This window comes from Mesoplodon mirus, assembly GCF_964341445.2.
Source record: "Mesoplodon mirus genome assembly, chromosome: 13".
In the NCBI taxonomy this organism is placed as follows: domain Eukaryota; kingdom Metazoa; phylum Chordata; class Mammalia; order Artiodactyla; family Ziphiidae; genus Mesoplodon; species Mesoplodon mirus.
The window spans coordinates 72,097,888-72,115,662 of record NC_138989.1 but is presented as its reverse complement, the minus strand read 5'-3'; the positions used below and the strand labels follow the sequence as shown (position 1 = coordinate 72,115,662).

Sequence of the window (17,775 nt, the reverse complement as noted above, 5' to 3'; positions counted from 1 at the left end):
GTTTGTGTCTTTCAAGGGATTTGTCCATTTCATTTGTGTTGTTGAACTTATGTGCAAAAAATTGTTCATAATATATTCTCTCATTTTTTTAATATCTAAAGAAACTGTAGTACCGTCACCTCTCCTAATATTGGGATTTTTTTTGTCTTGACCACTCTGGCTAGATGTTTCTTAACTCACTGATCTTGTCAGAGAACCAGCTTTTGATTTCATTGAGTTTCTCTATCGTTTTTCTGTTTTTCATTTCATTGTTTTGATGTTTATTATTTTCTTTTCTCTGTTTACTTTGGGTTTAATTTGCTCTTCTCTTTCTAGTTTCTTAAGGTTGAATTTGAGACCTTTCTTCTTGCCTAATATAGACATTTAGTGCTATAAATTCCCTGCCCTGGGACTTCCCTGGTGGTCCAGTGGTAAAGAATCCACCTTCCAGTGCAGGGGATGCGGGCTCGGTATCTGGTTGGGAACTGAGACCCCACATGCTGCGGGGCAGCTAAGCCCGAGCGCCACAACTGTTGAGCCCGTGTGCCTCAACCAGAGAGCCTGTGTGCTCTGGAGCCCGAGCACCACAACTAGAGAGAAGCCCACGTGCCACAACAACAAAAAATATCCCACATGCCACAACAAAGACCCAACGCAGCCAGAAAGAAAAAAAAAGTCCCTGCCCCAAGTATCTCTTTAGAAGTTGGGAACGTTTTAAACATTCTATTTTTTCTCTCCCCTGTTTTCTTTTTTTTTTTAATTTATTATTTTTAAATTTTTATTTTATTTTATTTTTTTAACACCTTTACTAGAGTATAATTGCTTTACAATGGTATGTTAGTTTCTGCTTTATAACAAAGTGAATCAGCTATACATATACATATATCCCCATATCTCCTCCCTCTTGCGTCTCCCTCCCACCCCTCCTATCCCATAATTTATTTTTTTAAAAATATCTTTATTGGAGTATAATTGCTTTACAATCCCATATTTTGTAAGAGTACCTAGTATGGCTTCAAATCGCATGAGGGGGCTATAAATATCAAGTCTTCCTCTCTAGAAGTTTGCAGGCTAGGCACTCTGGAATCGAACTTGTATTTGCATGTGTTCTAAATCTTGAGGCTTATTAGTGTATTTCAGTGTTCCAACCTCTGGACTGTAGGTTTTGGTCTACAAATGTGTCACATTCATCAAAATAAACATTAAATGTCCCTAATTTATGTAGTAGGTAGGACAGATCTTTCTTTAACCAAAAACTTGAAGCATGGAAAGTTTTTTCTAACTTCCTGTGTGTCTCATGTTGGATTCCACTCACCTCCTCCCCTCAAAGGTGAAATCTATTCAAGCAAACAAACAAAAAAATCTAGTTGACAGAGTAGTGTTATAAACATGCATGTCATTCACCTGTGTTCATCAGTTGTGAATATTTCCCTGGTTTTGTTCTATCTTGATATGTATTCATCTACTTTTATATTTTGCAGCATCATTTACAGAGTAAGTTATAGACATCCAGATGGTTCATCTGTAAATATTTCAGCATGGAGCTCCTAAGAACAAGGACATTCTCTTATATAGCCATGATACCATTATCACTTCTAAGAAATTTAACATTGATACGATATCTATCCCTAATGTACAGCCTGTATTCAAATTTCCTTAATATATCTCCAAAATATACTTTATAGCTGTTTTTCCCCAATCTTGGATCAAATCAAGGGTCATGCGTTGCATTTAAGTTGTCAATCTCTTTAGTGTTCTTTAGTCTAGAAACTTCTCTCTGCCTTTTTTCTTTCATGACTGCCTTTTAATTTGGCTGTGCCACGCAGCATGTGGGATCCTAGTTCCCTGACCAGGGATCGAACCTGAGCCCCCTGTATTGGAAGCGCAGAGTGCCAACCACTGGACCTCCAGAGAAGTCCCATGACTGCCTTTTTTTAAAGTTTAAAGCCACACCAGTCTACTGTAGTAGCCACTAGGCACATGTGGCAATTTTTATGTGACTAGGGCAACTGAGGAACTGAATTTTTAGTTTTATCTATTTTTAATGGATTTAGTTTTATAGTTACACACGTGGCTAATGGCTGTCTTATTGTACAGTGCAGGTCTGGACCATTTGTCTTACACAGTGTCGCACAGTCTAGATTTGTCTGATTGTTTTCTCATTATTCTTTCCTCATTACTGACAAGTTGATTGCATAAGTAGTGATACTTATGTCCAAGTACATGTTTTCCAAATATGTCAATTTGCAGTTATGTCAAGTATACAATGTTATGCCAGTTTGTCCCAGAGAGTGTTGTATAACAGAGCACTTTAATGCAACTGTTCGGATATGATACTTGTTTTGTGTGACCCATGATAAATTAAAAAGCAATTTCAAATTATTTACTTATTTAGTTTATTTTCATCATTAAGGTATTGGAAGTATGACTGCAATGTTGTCTTCAAGCCTGGGGTCTTGATCCTGCATATAGTATGGAAGAGCCATCTCGGTAGGATGGCAGACAAATGTTTGAAAGATTTTGTCACATTTTCAAGGCGAATGTTCAAGAAGTTCAGAATAATTCTGTAGTAGTAGAACTTAGCTGTGTAGTGCTCCTTTTCTTCCTACCTCCCTTTTTGAATGGGCTACATTATGTTACCCTGAGTAATACATTTAACATCTAATGCAATGTAACATTTGATATAATAGAAAAGAATATTTTGGCTTTGGAAGCATTTAGGCTAGTCTATGAATAATTAAGGGTCTATTCTAATGGATTATTACCATATTGATAATTATTTGAAATGTAAAGTTCTCTTTAGTCTTTCAGAACTATATACACATGTATTAGTATGTGTATTAGTATTCGTAATAAAGACTGATAGAATGGTGAACATGTAACTGATAATTTAGAATACTTGGTAATCTTTATTTTTTTATTTTTTTAAAATTACTTGGTAAACTTTAAAAACAGTTTTTGTTTAGTAGATGAAATGGAAACTTTTCTAGAAAAATAGTTTCAAAATCAACTCTACTAGAAGCAGAACTCCTAAATAGACCAATCACCATTGAGGAAGTAGAGAAAATAGTAAAAGAGCTCTTCCATAAATACCAAGATGACTTCACAGGGAAATTCTACCAAATCTTTAAAGATCAGGTAGTATGGTGTTAACTGCAACCACTCAAGACCGTATAAAAAGAGAGAAAACTTAAAATTTTCTTTTTGAAGTTAGTTATGACATTGATCCCAGAATCTGACAAAGTTTGCAGCAAAAAAGAAAGCCACCAACCAGTTCCAGTTAGGAATATTGGTGTACAAATCTTAAATAAAATATTAGTAAACAAAATTCAGCAATCTAGAGGAGAAAAATCATGATTTCCTAATATGGGGAAAAAGCATTTGACAGAATGCAATATCTATTTATTCCTAAAGTGTTCAATAAAATTTTAATGGGGAAGTACTGGAGGCATTCCCACTGAAGTCAGAAACAAGACAGGGATGACCACTGTCACTGCAACTCTGTGGCGTTGTGTTGAAAGTATTAGCCAAAACGTATACAGGAAAGTGTTAAATGACACCACAGGGAAGCACTCAGCAAAATCCGGAATATAAGAAATCTATAGGCTAAATGACTATAGATTAAAAGAGATTTAAGAGACATTAGCCAAATACGGTATTTGTACTTTTCTTGGATTCTTATTCTGAGACTAAGTAATTTCAACTGTAAAACATTTATGAGACAGTTGAAGAAATTTGAACGTTGATATTGATGATATTAAAATATTATTCATTGTTTTAGTTGTGATAATAATATTGAGGATTTATTTTTGAGTACTTATCTCTTGTGAACACACTGAAATGTTCATGAATGAAATGAAAAAAAAATTTACTTGAAAATAATTGGGAGAAAGGTTGGGAATGGTTACAGGGTAAAGGTGAGATAAGAGTGGGCATGAGTTGATGATTATTGTAGCTGGGAGGTGGATACCTGAGGTTCACTCTATTAGTCTATTTGTGTATGTTTGGAATTTTCCATGATAAAAAATTTTTAAATAGTTATTTGCTATTCATCTTTAAACTCTTCATGGATATAGGTTTAAAGAGTGCATGATTACTAGAAGAGGGAGGTAGGCTTTCTTTGGATATTTTGTAGATATTTTAATTTGCATATTTTCCACTGCAAAACACTGTTATTAAAAAACGTATAAGTCAACATTTAATAATCTTTGTGTTAAAGACTTGGTTTTGGATTCTTATTAAGTGGGCTAAGCCTAAATTTGGCTTTAATTATTAGTGGTAGATGTCAGTTAGAAGTTCAAATGAAAGGGTTATTATAAAAGTTTTAGTAACTATTTTAAATGAGATAGAAGTTTTCTTTAAAATTGCTTAATCAAGAGAGAGTCACTCCAATATAAAATAAAAAGTTTTTTAAAAAAAAGAATCACATACAAGGATGTATTGTACAACACAGGGAATAGTCAGTATCTTATAGTAACTATAAATGGAATATAACCTTTAAAAATTGTCAATCACTGTGTTGTACCCTGGAAACATAATATTGTACAGTAAAAAAAAAAGAATCACATATTTACATTTCTTATTAAGATTTTTATACCAAATCCAAATGCTTTGCCTAAAGTCTTGGTTTAATGTTTTTCAGATGGATTTAATGCCTTTTATTAACAAAGCTGGCTGTGAATGTCTTAATGAAAGTGACGAGCATGGATTTGACAACTGTTTACGAAAAGACATGACCTTCTTGGAATCTGATTGTGATGAACAGGTAACCGAATGCTTAAGGCTTGTAGGGATTATCAGTATTTATGCCTGCTCTTGTTTCTTGTTCAGGTTTCCATCTCAGGATTTCATGTTTCTCTTTTCCGGATGCTCACTTCTTTCTTCCTTTTTATAACTTCACCCCTGTCCTTTGACCCTGCAGACCCCCCTCGTTTCTTTGTTCTTCTGTGCCAGCTGCACTACAGAGAATCACCGATCTCTTGGATTGCCCCGAAGGCTGAGTTGAGCCTTCACTTTTCTTAAGTCCTTTTGTTCATTCTTGACTTGGCTTCATACTTCCTACACGACTTTGTCCCTGAGAAATAGAAACTAATTAGATGAGCACTCCCTGTATGTCTAGTCCTCACTCCCAGATGTAAACCTGTTGTATTTCCCTATAATTCCCAGCATTATTGTCCCAGAGGAAGTAGCGTAGTATAGTACTGCCTTTATCAAGCCATCTCCGTCTTCATCTTGACTGTTATTTTTCTTAATTTAATTTCTATTCCATTGCCTCTGCTTTGTCCCCATTTCCTGTTCATCTTTTACATGTTCACAAAAGTTATTTCTCTAAAATATAAATCTGATCATGCTTCTCTTTCTTAAAAGAGTTAAATTGTTCTTCAGTGACTTCAGGAAGAAGGTGTCGTATTCTTGCTGACTTTATCTGCTTCTAGCTTTCTACTCTCATAATCCTCTTCACCTGTGGTTCAGGTCTCTAAGTGTGTCATGCTTATTTTCTGACACACAATTACAGGTCAAGTATAAAAGGTACTTACATAACCAAAGGGAGTAATATAAGTATTTTCTTAAGCAAATAGATCACAGTGATTTGAAATCATAAATCCAAATCCCATCTTTCTTTGCTCCAGCCAGAGCTACCTTACTGTATAGCTTTGAGAATATCATTCACATTGTGCTCCTTGTAAATGGTGCCCTGAAAATAATGTGGTGATGAGTATCAGAAGGACTGGCTACAGCTTCCCGGAAATCTTCCTGCCAAGGAAATCTTCCTCCCAGGGTAGAAGCATAGGTACCTACATCAGACAGAATTTTAGCTGGAAAGAAGATTGAGTGAATGAATCAGAGATAGGCATTTTGGCATTGTTTTGTGTTCCAGTTCCCTTACCTGGCTTTTCAGATGCAGTTAGTCAGAGGAATTTAAGATGGAGGTTTGGAGGTTACTGTTAGAGCTGTGAGTCCTGTTCTCTTGAGTTTTGGATCAGATAGCGTTCATTTGAGGTCTAGTCTCTCCACGTAGCCTGTGTGCATTGTCTCCAAATTGTCAAGTGACGTGGGTGGGTGCTTCCACAAATAAATTGTTTTGGAAAATAATAAGCTTAATATGCTAAAATATATAGTTTAAATTTTAATTTCGGGATTTTGTTTGATTTTTTTGGAAAGCAGATTGCTTATCAGTTTTAGGTCACAAGACTTTAGGTTCTTACATATAATTTTAGTTAATTCTATTAAATTTTGTTGTTATTTTTTTATACGAATAATACATTAATGTATTTCTCAAATGTCAACCTAATCAAGTTACTTTCAGCTTACTGATATTCTGTATTACATTGGTTTTGTTAGATGAATTAAATTTTGTCTGCTTCTTAGTTATTTAAATCTCCTTAGCTATTGTGTTATTTATGGTGTTCAACAGCTCTTTAAAAATGAAACTATTATTTTCTTCACAGCTCCTTATTACCGTGGCATTCAATCAGCCTGTTAAGCTTTACTCAATGAAATTTCAAGGGCCGGATAATGGTGAGTAATGGGCAGCTTTTCTTTAAGCTAACTTTCTGCTCTGTAGACCTGCTAGCACATATTTAAAACCTCGCTTTTTTTTCTTTTCTTTTTGTTTAAATTGAGGTATAGTTGATGTATACTCCTATGTAAGTTTTAAGTGTACAACATAGTGATTCACAGTTTTTAAGGGTTATTCCATTTATAGTCGTTCTAAAATATTGGCTGTATTCCCTGTGTTGTACAGTATATCCTTGTAGCTTACTCATTTTATACATAGAAGTTTGTACCTCTTAATCTCTTACCCCTATCTTGCTCCTCCCCCCTCCCCTCGTCCACACTGGTAACCACTAGTTTGTTTTCTTTATCTGTGAGTCTGCTTCTTTTTTGTTATATTCCCAAGTTTGTCTTATTTTTCAGATTCCACATATAAGTGATATCATACAGCATTTGTCTTTCTCTGTCTGACCTGTTTCACTTAGCATAATACCCTCCAGGTCCATCCATGTTGTTGCAGATGGCAAAATTTCATTCTTTTTTATGGTTGAGTAAGATTTCATTGTATATATATTTACTACATCTTCTTTATCCATTCTGTTGATGGACACTTAGGTTAAAACTTTTTATTAAATAGAGGTAAAGATTTCTTATTTTGGGAAGGAGTGGAATTGTTCTTACAACAAAGCAGTGGGCAAATAATGTGAGATGATTGGACTGAAAGTAATAAAGAGACGTTTACCCTTTTTCCAAAGTTTTTTATTTTAGAATTTAAGTTCCCTCTTAATCTGAAAACGAGGGAGCCCTCTCTTCCAACTAAAGATTCTAGGTTTGAGGTAGCTATTTTTCAGGATCAGAACTGGGAGAATTATTTCACGTTCCTCCTGTTATAGGTGATAATACAGGCTCTGGATCTTCCTATTTGTGCTCTAATTACAGTTTCATCTTCTTTATACATATTATGATGCTGTAAACATGATTGTACAGACTTAGCATTTTTCTTTTCATTAAATAAAGAATTGTTCTATTCACCCCACCCCCACCCCCTTTTTTCTGTTTCTTACTGAAGTGTTTTTTGCTGGTTGGGGCGGACGTGGGAGGGGGCATGGGGTGGGGAGTGGGGACTAGGATTTTGGTTTTTTTAGTTGGTTGGGAGAAGCAGTACACTTATCAGGAAGCATTCCCTTATCATTTGCTATTCTAAATTTTCGTGTATTAATGATTTTTCACTAATAAAATTGTTTCTTTACTCTGAGAATGCAAAGTATTTATAAAAGCAAATGCTATGGAAATGAGTATTTAAGCAGTGTGACTATCTTAAGATTCCTTAATCAGTCACAAAACACTGGTCTGAAGTTAAAAGGACTAAGACATTCTATCAATATGATTTTACCACTGAGCACATGCTAATCCCTCAGATGAATTTTGGTAGTTTGTGTAATTAATTTCCTCCTGGCTAAATGTTGTCACTCATAGTGCTTTCCTCCTAAATAACAAAATGTACCAACTGATGGCAACTGCAAGACCCACGTCAATGTTATTTCTTTTATGGAACTTTCTGTCGGCCTGCATGTGCCGTCAGACTCCACTGCCACCTCCCCTATACCTCCTCACTGAGAGTTGTACATGTATCATAGTATGTCTTTTATAGTTGAGGGCAAGAACTCTGTGTATATGTTATGCATGTACATATATATGTATGTGTTTTCATCTAGTATTCCTAGTACCTTGTATAGCTTTAGGAGGCCAAGAATATACCAGTAAATGTCTGTTGGGGGGGGAAGTATGGTTGTGAAAATACTCAGACTTTCTTAAAATTTCTAAAGATAGAGGTAGTTATGTGCATATGTGTTTATGTCCTTCTGTTTGTATAGTGTGAATGTAATGATAAAGGGAACAAAGTATTGTATGTTTGGCATTAGCATTTAATTTTATTTTACCATTTTATAGGTCAGGGTCCTAAGTATGTAAAAATTTTTATCAATCTACCCCGGTCTATGGATTTTGAAGAGGCAGAAAGAAGTGAGCCAACTCAAGCTCTGGAGCTAACAGAGGATGATATTAAAGAAGATGGTATTGTCCCACTTCGTTATGTAAAGTTTCAGAATGTTAACAGTGTAACTGTAAGTGGTATTTCATTCAGATATATTTAACGGGTTGTGGATGACAGTTCATGCCATCTTTAGTATCCTAGCTGATTCCAAGTGATCCTTAAAAGTAATAATTGTCCGCTTGGTTTGAAATGCATAAACATGTCTAATGAGCTAATTAAATTTCCTTCTTTCTAATTCGTCTGTGTGCCCTAAAGAGGAAAGACAGATTGATTTTTTTTTAATTTGTGGATTTGTCAGTTTACATATATATATATATTACGTATATATCTTTGGCAACTTTTGTTCTAAGTTTATTCTAGAAGATTTATACTTAAATAGAAGATATTTGTGCTTCCTTCATACCTGGTGATGAGTGATGATACGTTTGTAAAGTCCAATTTACTTCTCTAGAATATAGAGTTTTTAATATTGTAGTGGCCGTGATCTCAGTAAAAATGACTTTTAAAAGATAGTTTTATATTATCTTAATTTACATTAAGAAAGCAGCAGCTTTTTAGCAGCTATTAATTGCTTTTGTGAATTCTAGTATTAAAACCCAACACACGCTTCTAAACCACCCATCCACCCTAGCCCGTTCCTTCAGAGGAGGGGGTAGGAGGGTTATAAAAGAATAGTGGAATACCTAGAAAAAGGAGTAGGAACCAGCACAGAGTCACTTGAGAACAAGGCATGCCAAGCTAATGTGATTTCTTTGTGTTAGTGGATTCTGGTTTTTGTAAATTAGAAGAATGCCATAGCATGTGTTCATTTTAGGAGGTTTTCAGTGGAATTTCACAGAATATACTTAGTGGTAAGATGAAAGATTATATGAAGTTGAGTTTTCAGTAGTTGAAATATTTTACCCAGATGAAATTAAAGAAAATGGTTATATCATACTGGAACACTGGTTATGAAAAATTTTTTTGACTTTACTCATATTTGTAACATTCAATTAATAACACCTGTTGCTTTATTTAGTGATGGGAGGAAGGCATTTGTTTATTGGAAAAGCCCTTTAAACCCAGAGATCCTAATATAATCTCCTCTATCTTTGAGAATCATTGAATATAGTTATCTTGTGATAGGTTCACAGTTATCACTGTGTCCTATCAAAATCAAAATTTTAGTCAGTGACTTAAATCCAGACACAGAAAGCATGCCTGTCACTTTTTTTGGTGATAAAATTGAAATTGAAATGACAGTTTTTTTTTTTAATTTATTTATTTTATTTATTTTTGGCTGTGTTGGGTCTTCGTTTCTGCGTGAGGGCTTTCTCTAGTTGCGGCAAGCGGGGGCCACTCTTCATCGCAGTGCGCGGGCCTCTCTTGTTGCGGAGCACAGGCTCCAGACGCGCAGGCTTAGTAGTTGTGGCTCACGGGCCTAGTTGCTCCGCAGCATGTGGGATCCTCCCAGATAAGGGCTCGAACCCATGTCCCCTGCATTGGCAGGCAGATTCTCAACCACTGCGCCACCAGGGAAGCCTGAAATGACAGTTTTGATCAGGAAGTGTAATCAGAATAAGTAGATGGATTTTAAAAGCAGTAAATATAAACTGTTGTGCTTAGATTAAAAAAGCATTGCAAATAAATAGAGAGCTAGTTTAATAGTCCACTTATTATAGACTTAGAGTTTTTAATTGAATAGCTCAGTTTGAGATGAATCTGTGGTTTCCTGTACAAACAACAAAAACTGATTGCTTAGTGCCATCTGAGAATGAAAAAAGTATGTTGCTGAATTCAAGAGAGGCAATAATCTTAAGTAGACAGCATGTAGAGTATTATTTTTTTTAATAGAGCAAATTTTAAAAGTCCAGTATATTGAAAAAGGATCTATGAGTAAAGTTTCTGTCTCCTAACATGCTGAGGGGAGTTTTTAAATAGAAAGGGTAAAGAGCCAAGCTTAAAAAAACATGTAAGCCACAGTATAGTTTTAGGACCCTATTTCCAGTACTAGTCTTTTCTTTTAAAATTGTAGGAAATAGAATGAATGAAGGATTATCAGAAAGAATATAACAGCAGAGATTTTCCTCAGTGAAAAATTATAATTTTAGTAAAGTTTCAGTAGCACTCTGCCCATTGTAATCATGAACTTCATACTCTTTCAACATTCTCTGTAAATAATTTAACTATGACCCTTCCACACCATCACACTAAATCATCAAGAACTTGTGTATGCGAGTGTCTTGCCATGACATCCCTGGAGAAGGTAAGAATAGCTGGGCAAACAATAGAATTAATAATGCTATAGGAGTACTAGTCTAAATGTAATTCAGATTAATCCTTACAAAGAATGGAAGGTATTTTTATTAATAACCTAAGGAAATTGATTAAATTTAAAGCATGTTTATAAAAGAAGGAGTGTAATCATTAATGTAAAAATTCTTTCCTTTTTTGGTGTGTGTGTGTGTGTGTGTGTGTGTGTGTGTGTAGATATTTGTTCAGTCCAATCAAGGTGAAGAAGAAACAACAAGAATTTCATATTTTACTTTTATTGGGACTCCAGTCCAGGCAACAAATATGAATGACTTCAAACGAGTAAGTTTGTTTAAATGATAGCTAGGAGAAATAAAAATAACAATTTTAAGGAAATAATTTTAAAGCTATCAAAATCATATGTCATGAAATTTTATAAGGTTAAACAGAACAGTAGGTTCTTCTAATCACATTTTTAGATTTCTTACTAAACGAAATCTCTAATAAAAATAAGTCCTACTGATATAGTGTCTATTACTGAATGGCATCCAAATAAGAGGGGTAAAAATTATTGTTTGGTTATAGAAGGTAGTTAGGAATAATGAAAAATAGTAGTAGTAAGTTAAATCATTATTAATGAATTTTTAAGAACTTTGCTTGCTTATATTAAGATTTTGATTATCATTGTTTCTGATGAAAACATATTTAAAATGGCAATTTTAATCAAAAAGAATGGACTCAGTTTTACTACACTGAGATGCTTTCAAACCATGTCTTCGTGCTGAAAGAACACATTTCAGCAAGTAACTATTCAGTGAACAGGCATATATGTATGTATTCAGTGAATTTTTTTGTTTTTGAGGACATAGTCCTAAAGTTTGTGAAAGAATTTATAAGTTACATGGGACCTTTAGGAAAGAGAACATTTTTTCATTCTTGGAACTACTTTTGATTGGTAACAGTTCATTTAGGATGACTCTTAAAATATACAACCACAGATCATAGATGTACTTATCAGTACAGAGCCCAGGTGCTGTACACAGACTAAATGTGCAGCAGCACCAGAGATGTAGGTTTTACTGTGTTTCTGATGGCTGCATCTGGCGGGCAGTCTAGAACTTGGGGTGATTATAAGAGAGGAAGAGTTTCCCTAGCACTGCCAATGCCTGGAGGAAGAGGCACCTGGCTTAAAACTTAGAGCCCTGTTTGGGGAATTGGAGCCATGGAACACCCTGAAAACGTATTCTTTTTGATGGCACTGCAGATCTAATTTTAATCCAATAACAGAAAAATTCATAAAATTTCATAACGGTGGATGAGCTTATAAAATTGTACACTGTTTTTGCAAAATTGATAACCTCGACAATAGATATTTTAATGTCATTTTCCAACTGCTATCTTTCTGTCTCACAGCATAGTTAACTTTTGGGAGGTTTAGAAACAGTTATTAGATCTGTCATGTCAAATGTTTGACATGCACATAATGACAGGTCAGAAGAAGCAGAGATTAAAACATCTACGTTTTTATGATATGAAATATGCTGCACTGGGAAACTGTGAGCAACAGAGTCGTTTTGGCTGCCTGCTTTGCTACTTTGCTTGTTTGAATTAAATGCCATTGGATTTGGCTTTAACCGTGCCTTGCATAGTTTCTTTTTAGCTCAGTTCTTTCCTAAGATCTATTATTCTAATTCCTATTATTTCCTCGTATCATTAATTCGGCTCTGGTTTCCTGCTTCTCACCTCAGCTTATGCTACTTGATTTCCATTTTTCCTTTAGGTAACCCCTACTCTATCTTGTCCATCTTCTTACCAGCCTGCCATTCAGTTATAGTTTTTCTAATGTGCGTTAATAATTGTCCATCTAAGGATGTCTCCACCTCTTTGTCTTTAACATCCCCCCTCACATCCCTTCTAGCCTATTTTCTCTCTTTTTTGACTATCAAACTACCTTTTTTTGGACTGTCTTCAGGATAGCAAAGGTATTTTTCTTTTCTTGTTTGAGAGTATTTGTGTTTGTTTTAAAATGCTATATGTTTAGGTACTTTTTTACCTTATTGAAAATTACTGCAGAACAGTAGTTCTCAAAACTTTTTGGTCCCAGGACCCCTTCGCAGTACTAAAGATTATTGAGGACCAATATTTATCTAATATTTACCATTTTAGAAGTTAAAACTGAGAAATTTAAAAAATATTTATTTACAAATAAAATCATTGTTAACACAAGTAATATTTTAAAATATATATATTTCAAAACAAAAACTAATTTTGTGAGAAGAAGAGCATTGTTTTTACACTTTGACAAATTTGTTTATAGTCTAGCTTAATAGAATCCTCTCATTCTCATATCTTCTTCTGCATTCAGTCAGTTTTGCTATCATAAGTCATGTAGCCTCTGGAAAACTTCATTGTACATTTGTGAGACAATGAGAGTTAGTTAAAGAGGCAAATAACAATTTAGCATTATTATGAAAATAGTTTTGACCTTGAAGACTCCATGAAAGGGTCTCAGGGATGCCCAGCCTGGACCACACTGAGAACTGCTGTGAAAATAATGTAATGCTATAATGGACTCCCTTCTTGGTCTTCTGGACTTTTAATCCATTGCTTTTAATGTTTGATAAATTTTAATTGGTTGAATGATTTTCTTATATATATTAATATTACATTTTCTCTCAGTAGTTTCCAAATGAGTTTTGTTCTTGTGTCATTCACTGAACTCTAGGGTTATTCCTCAAGAGTAAGCTAATATTCCAGTTTTCTTCGTGTTGTGCTAAGTCAACAACTTCAGTGTAGGAAAACTGCAATTAAAAAGCTAACTTATGTTTCACTGAAATTGGCCTTGTGTAGAGTCACGTATTAAAAACTATCAGTGAGCCTGGTGTTTGTAGTAAAGGAAATAAACGACACATGGTATGGTACTTGTTGTCCCTGTAGTACTATGCTAGGTATAGTCACAATCTCTGCCAGTTTATATTGTTAAAGGGTGATGCGCAAACACTTGGATGCTAATCAAAGTTAATCAAAGCTTAGTTCAAGGCTCTCTTCCTCTACAGAGTATTCTCCTCCTTTCCCAGCCTGGTGATATTTCCTTCTTCCCAAGAATGGCTGGGAAAATATCAGAATGTTTTGTGGAGGAAAAGAGCCTAGAACTAAGCTGTGGGAGTAGAAATGGATAGAGGAAAAGATAGCAGTGGGCACTCTAGATAGAATGGAAAACAGGAACTTTGGGCATGGCAGTGGGAAGGTGCAGTTCCTTCATTCGAGGATAGGTCAAGTATGGCACTTCTTTCCTTTATTTAGTCAGTCTGAATTTTAAAGGAATTGCACATAGTAATTGGAATTTAAAATTTCAATGTAGATTGGGCATGTATTTATCGGCACAGAGAGGAAAGTTTTGATACCTCTATGTAGTGAAGAGAACTGTGTAAAATGATTTTAATGAATGATAAAATAGAACTATGTAGCATTTTCAGTTTACATTTTTATGTTGTATGAGTTGTTTCTAGATAATTTTAGTTTTCAGAATGTCATTGATCTTCTCCTTATGTCACTGAGATGACAGAAGCTAAGGTAATGCTGGTGAATCTCGGATGTGGCTAGAAATCTTAGACCACCTTGCATGCTGTTACAGCTTTAGAAGGTTATACTTTTCAGATTTTGGAGACTAGAACATACCTTCCACTGGTCTGTTTTTGGCTCATAAGAAGCATTATGCCCTGATTATAATATATACTTAGGCTTTCTGTTGTAAATGGATTATTTGTGTTGCAGCATGAAAAAAGCTTGCCATTTTAATTGGAAGTAGATGTTTTCTTTGCTAAAATATGCTCTTTACATGGATTGCTTTATTTGAACACAGAAGTAATATAAGTATACAAAACTGAGCAAAAATGAAGGGGTTTCTGCTTCTTAGGGAATGAGGTGCATTTGAAAGGCAGAGCAGATTTTCTATGACTGTAATAAAAATAGACTTTTCTTAACTGGCCATTCACCGTATCAGCTATTTTTGTAACATTTTTGTCTGTTTATTTTTCAGCTTTTTTAATCCAACTCAAATGAACTAAACCCAGAAGATTTTTAACAATGAAGTAATATAAAGATTGACCTTATCTCCCTCTACTCCCCTCCTTGCTTCCCTGCTCATCTAGCACCTGTCTGCTCTCACCCTTCTCATGTTCTCACCATTGTTGGGGCAAGATTTCTACAGCTTCTATCATCTGGATCAGCCTTCTTTGTTACCTAAATTTCCTCAACTGTCTCTTCTTCAGATCTCATTCTAGTCATGTTTCTCAGTTGGCCTTTTATTTGTTTTGGTGTTTGTTCTGGGCTTGCAACTAGGTGCTTTAATTTCATTACCATACCAGGTTGCCCACCCAACTTTTTGTTACTTTTTAAAATTTACTTTCTCCTGTCTCATACTTAATTTTGTACTACATTTTGAGAAAGAATTTTGCAATAAAACTTACATTGTTGTAAATGTTTTTAGATTTAACTAGTTAGGTAATGTTTTAATCTGATCTAAAGTTTAAATTTTATTTTTTAGGAACTATAGAATCATTTTGGAAATCAAATATGAGCCGTTTCGTCAAGTTCTTTTATATCAGTACTAGTGTAATATTGATTAGGCTGAATTTGAGAGACGTGGGTTTTCTTTTCTCATTGGAACTGTAGCCCCAAAATCTTTTTGCTGATTAATTGTGGGCGTGTCCTGTGCTTTGCCAACGCAAGTGAGTTCAAGGCCAGTTGAAAGACTTATGGACTGAATGTTAGGCTGGGTTAAAATATTAACATAGAAGATCAATGGACTCTTTACTGAATAAATAGTTTTGACATCTAATTTTGATGTACCAAAATTTTTGTTTGTCTGAGGCGTAATACAAAGACTTAAAAATGAATAAAAGAGCTTTACTTTTGTGGTGAGAAACTCCATGTTGGAATGCTGAATTTCTTCTTTTTTACAGAGAATACACATTGGCAAGTTGAGAGTTATCAACCTGTGAAACAGTATGCAGATTCATGTCTTCTACTGTATCACATCTGTTAAAATTAAAATTTTTAATATTAGTTTTTGTTTTCTTTTGCTTAATCTAATAGCTCTGTGTTTTGTGTGTTCCCAAGGGATATAATGATCAATAATGCTTTCAGTGTTTATCTGCTTAAATGCATTTGCAGTACAGATAGTACCACCTCCCCTTCTTTCTTGGGAAAGCTCCCCCCGGCTCTTAAAATCTAAATTTCTTAACTCTCATCCACGTACTCTTTTATGAGACTATCTTTTGTATCTTTTTGGCTTCTTGGGCTTTTTAACACATGGTTTCCTTGGATCAGAGAGGAGTTATTTTAAAGTAATAAAAGTGATTTTCCTCAAGATGGAGAGAACGGCATTTCTAGCATCACGTGATTAGGAATTCAGTGGAAAGTGTTTTTATAATCTTTTCCCATGAATGACATTGACCCAGCCATGTTCTATTTTAGACCAGACTTGTACCGAAGACCTTTGCGAGTTTTACTTGATTCATATACTACCGTTGGGACCAGAATCAATTTAAAATATGAAAATTATATGTACAGACATACATAGAAATTTTTTTGTATACAAATATATGTTCAATAGCTTGCAAGTAGATTTCCTTAGAGGAATTTCTGCCATGAGAATACATTATTGTAAACTTTAGGTTTAAAGTAAATTGTTTGATTAGAACGTAGTTTTAGAGCCTTCCCACAGAGGATTTGTTTTCTAGAACTATTGGTAGAAACCAAATTTATTCTTTACATTTTTATTCTGCCACATTTATAGCAACTAGAACATTTTTTAAACCCTTCAGTAGAGAATTTTTCTAATCATTGCCTGAAACAAGGTTTATTCTTTATCATTTCAGTAGTACATTGTAGCAATCAGGGTTTTTTAAAAATAGAAACTAGGCCAAATTAGTCATTTTTAATCTGTTTTCATTGCATGTCTGCATATTGATAGAAAAGTCTAGAAACCTGTCATCTTGGGCATGAAGACATAAGTTTAGCATACTCTTTTAATTGTACATTATTTTGTGATCGGCATTTGATATCTCGTTGCCTAAAAATAGTATGCCAAATATGTTTCACTCATGTAGCATCATCTTTTTCTTAACTTCTCTAAACTGTCAACCTTGTTTTGAAAAATTGCATTACTTTTTCTTAAAACAGTGTGGGAAACCAAAAATAACCTGCATGTGTTTTATTTTTAATTTCTAGAGGCTGGGAAGGGAGGGAGGGTCACAGTGTGCTTCAACAGTGAAGATATACTGCATGCCAAAAAATTGCAAAGATAAAAATTAATACCAGCTTTTAAAAATGATTACAATTTGTAATATTATTTTTAAAATAACTCATATTTCTAAATCAATAAGAAGTACATATAAAGTTATTTTTGTTCTTCCTAGGTAGTTGGCAAAAAAGGAGAAAGCCACTAAGGTACAAAAGACACTGGAAGACTATATTGCAGTCAGATCTACAGCTCCTGGATAATTGCTTGATTCTCACCAGAGACTTTCAATATTTCATTCATTGCCATTACCAATAAATCATTGCTTTTGTTCAGATGATATCACTAGTGTTTCTCTTGTAATCTTACTACATGGAATTGTAAATAAATGTAACTACTTTTGCCAAGCTTAATTTTTGTTGTTCTAAATAAGTATTTTCCCTTTCCATTTATTTGAAAATTGGCCATCTTCTGATTTTAGCAGAGACATAAGTGTCTGGTAGCATACAATTCAAAAGACAGTTTCTCTCTTTAGAGGAGCAGGACTGTTTTAGGGAATTAAGGAGTGTATGTGCGCTCATGTGCACACACACAGGAAGTGGTTTTGATAAGTGGAATTCGAACGGCTAACCATGTTCCAGTGAGTGAGTAACTCATATGTTTGTTAAACAGCATTTGGGTATCTGGGCTATAGAAATTACTTAAATTATAAACTACCAGAATTAAATAAGTTTAATGAGATTTAACTGTTCTCACCTAAAACTATTAGTTA

At 34.4% G+C, this 17,775-nt stretch overlaps 1 protein-coding gene across 2 annotated transcripts in view; it reads left to right on the top strand.

Moving 5' to 3' along the window:
• TXNL1 (thioredoxin like 1) overlaps positions 1-17,416 on the top strand; it is a 34,035-nt gene extending 16,619 nt beyond the window's left edge. The window contains exons 4-8 of one of the 2 annotated variants that reach the window (XM_082641135.1): positions 4,622-4,744; positions 6,429-6,498; positions 8,425-8,597; positions 10,997-11,101; positions 17,186-17,416. In XM_082641135.1, coding sequence (XP_082497261.1) covers positions 4,622-4,744; positions 6,429-6,498; positions 8,425-8,597; positions 10,997-11,101; positions 17,186-17,266 — 552 coding nt within the window. In that variant the 3' untranslated portion in view covers positions 17,267-17,416. Of the gene's footprint in view, positions 1-4,621; positions 4,745-6,428; positions 6,499-8,424; positions 8,598-10,996; positions 11,102-17,181 lie in introns of both variants that reach the window. The other variant, XM_082641136.1, reaches the window with a different exon arrangement.
• Positions 17,417-17,775: the final 359 nt, after the last annotated feature.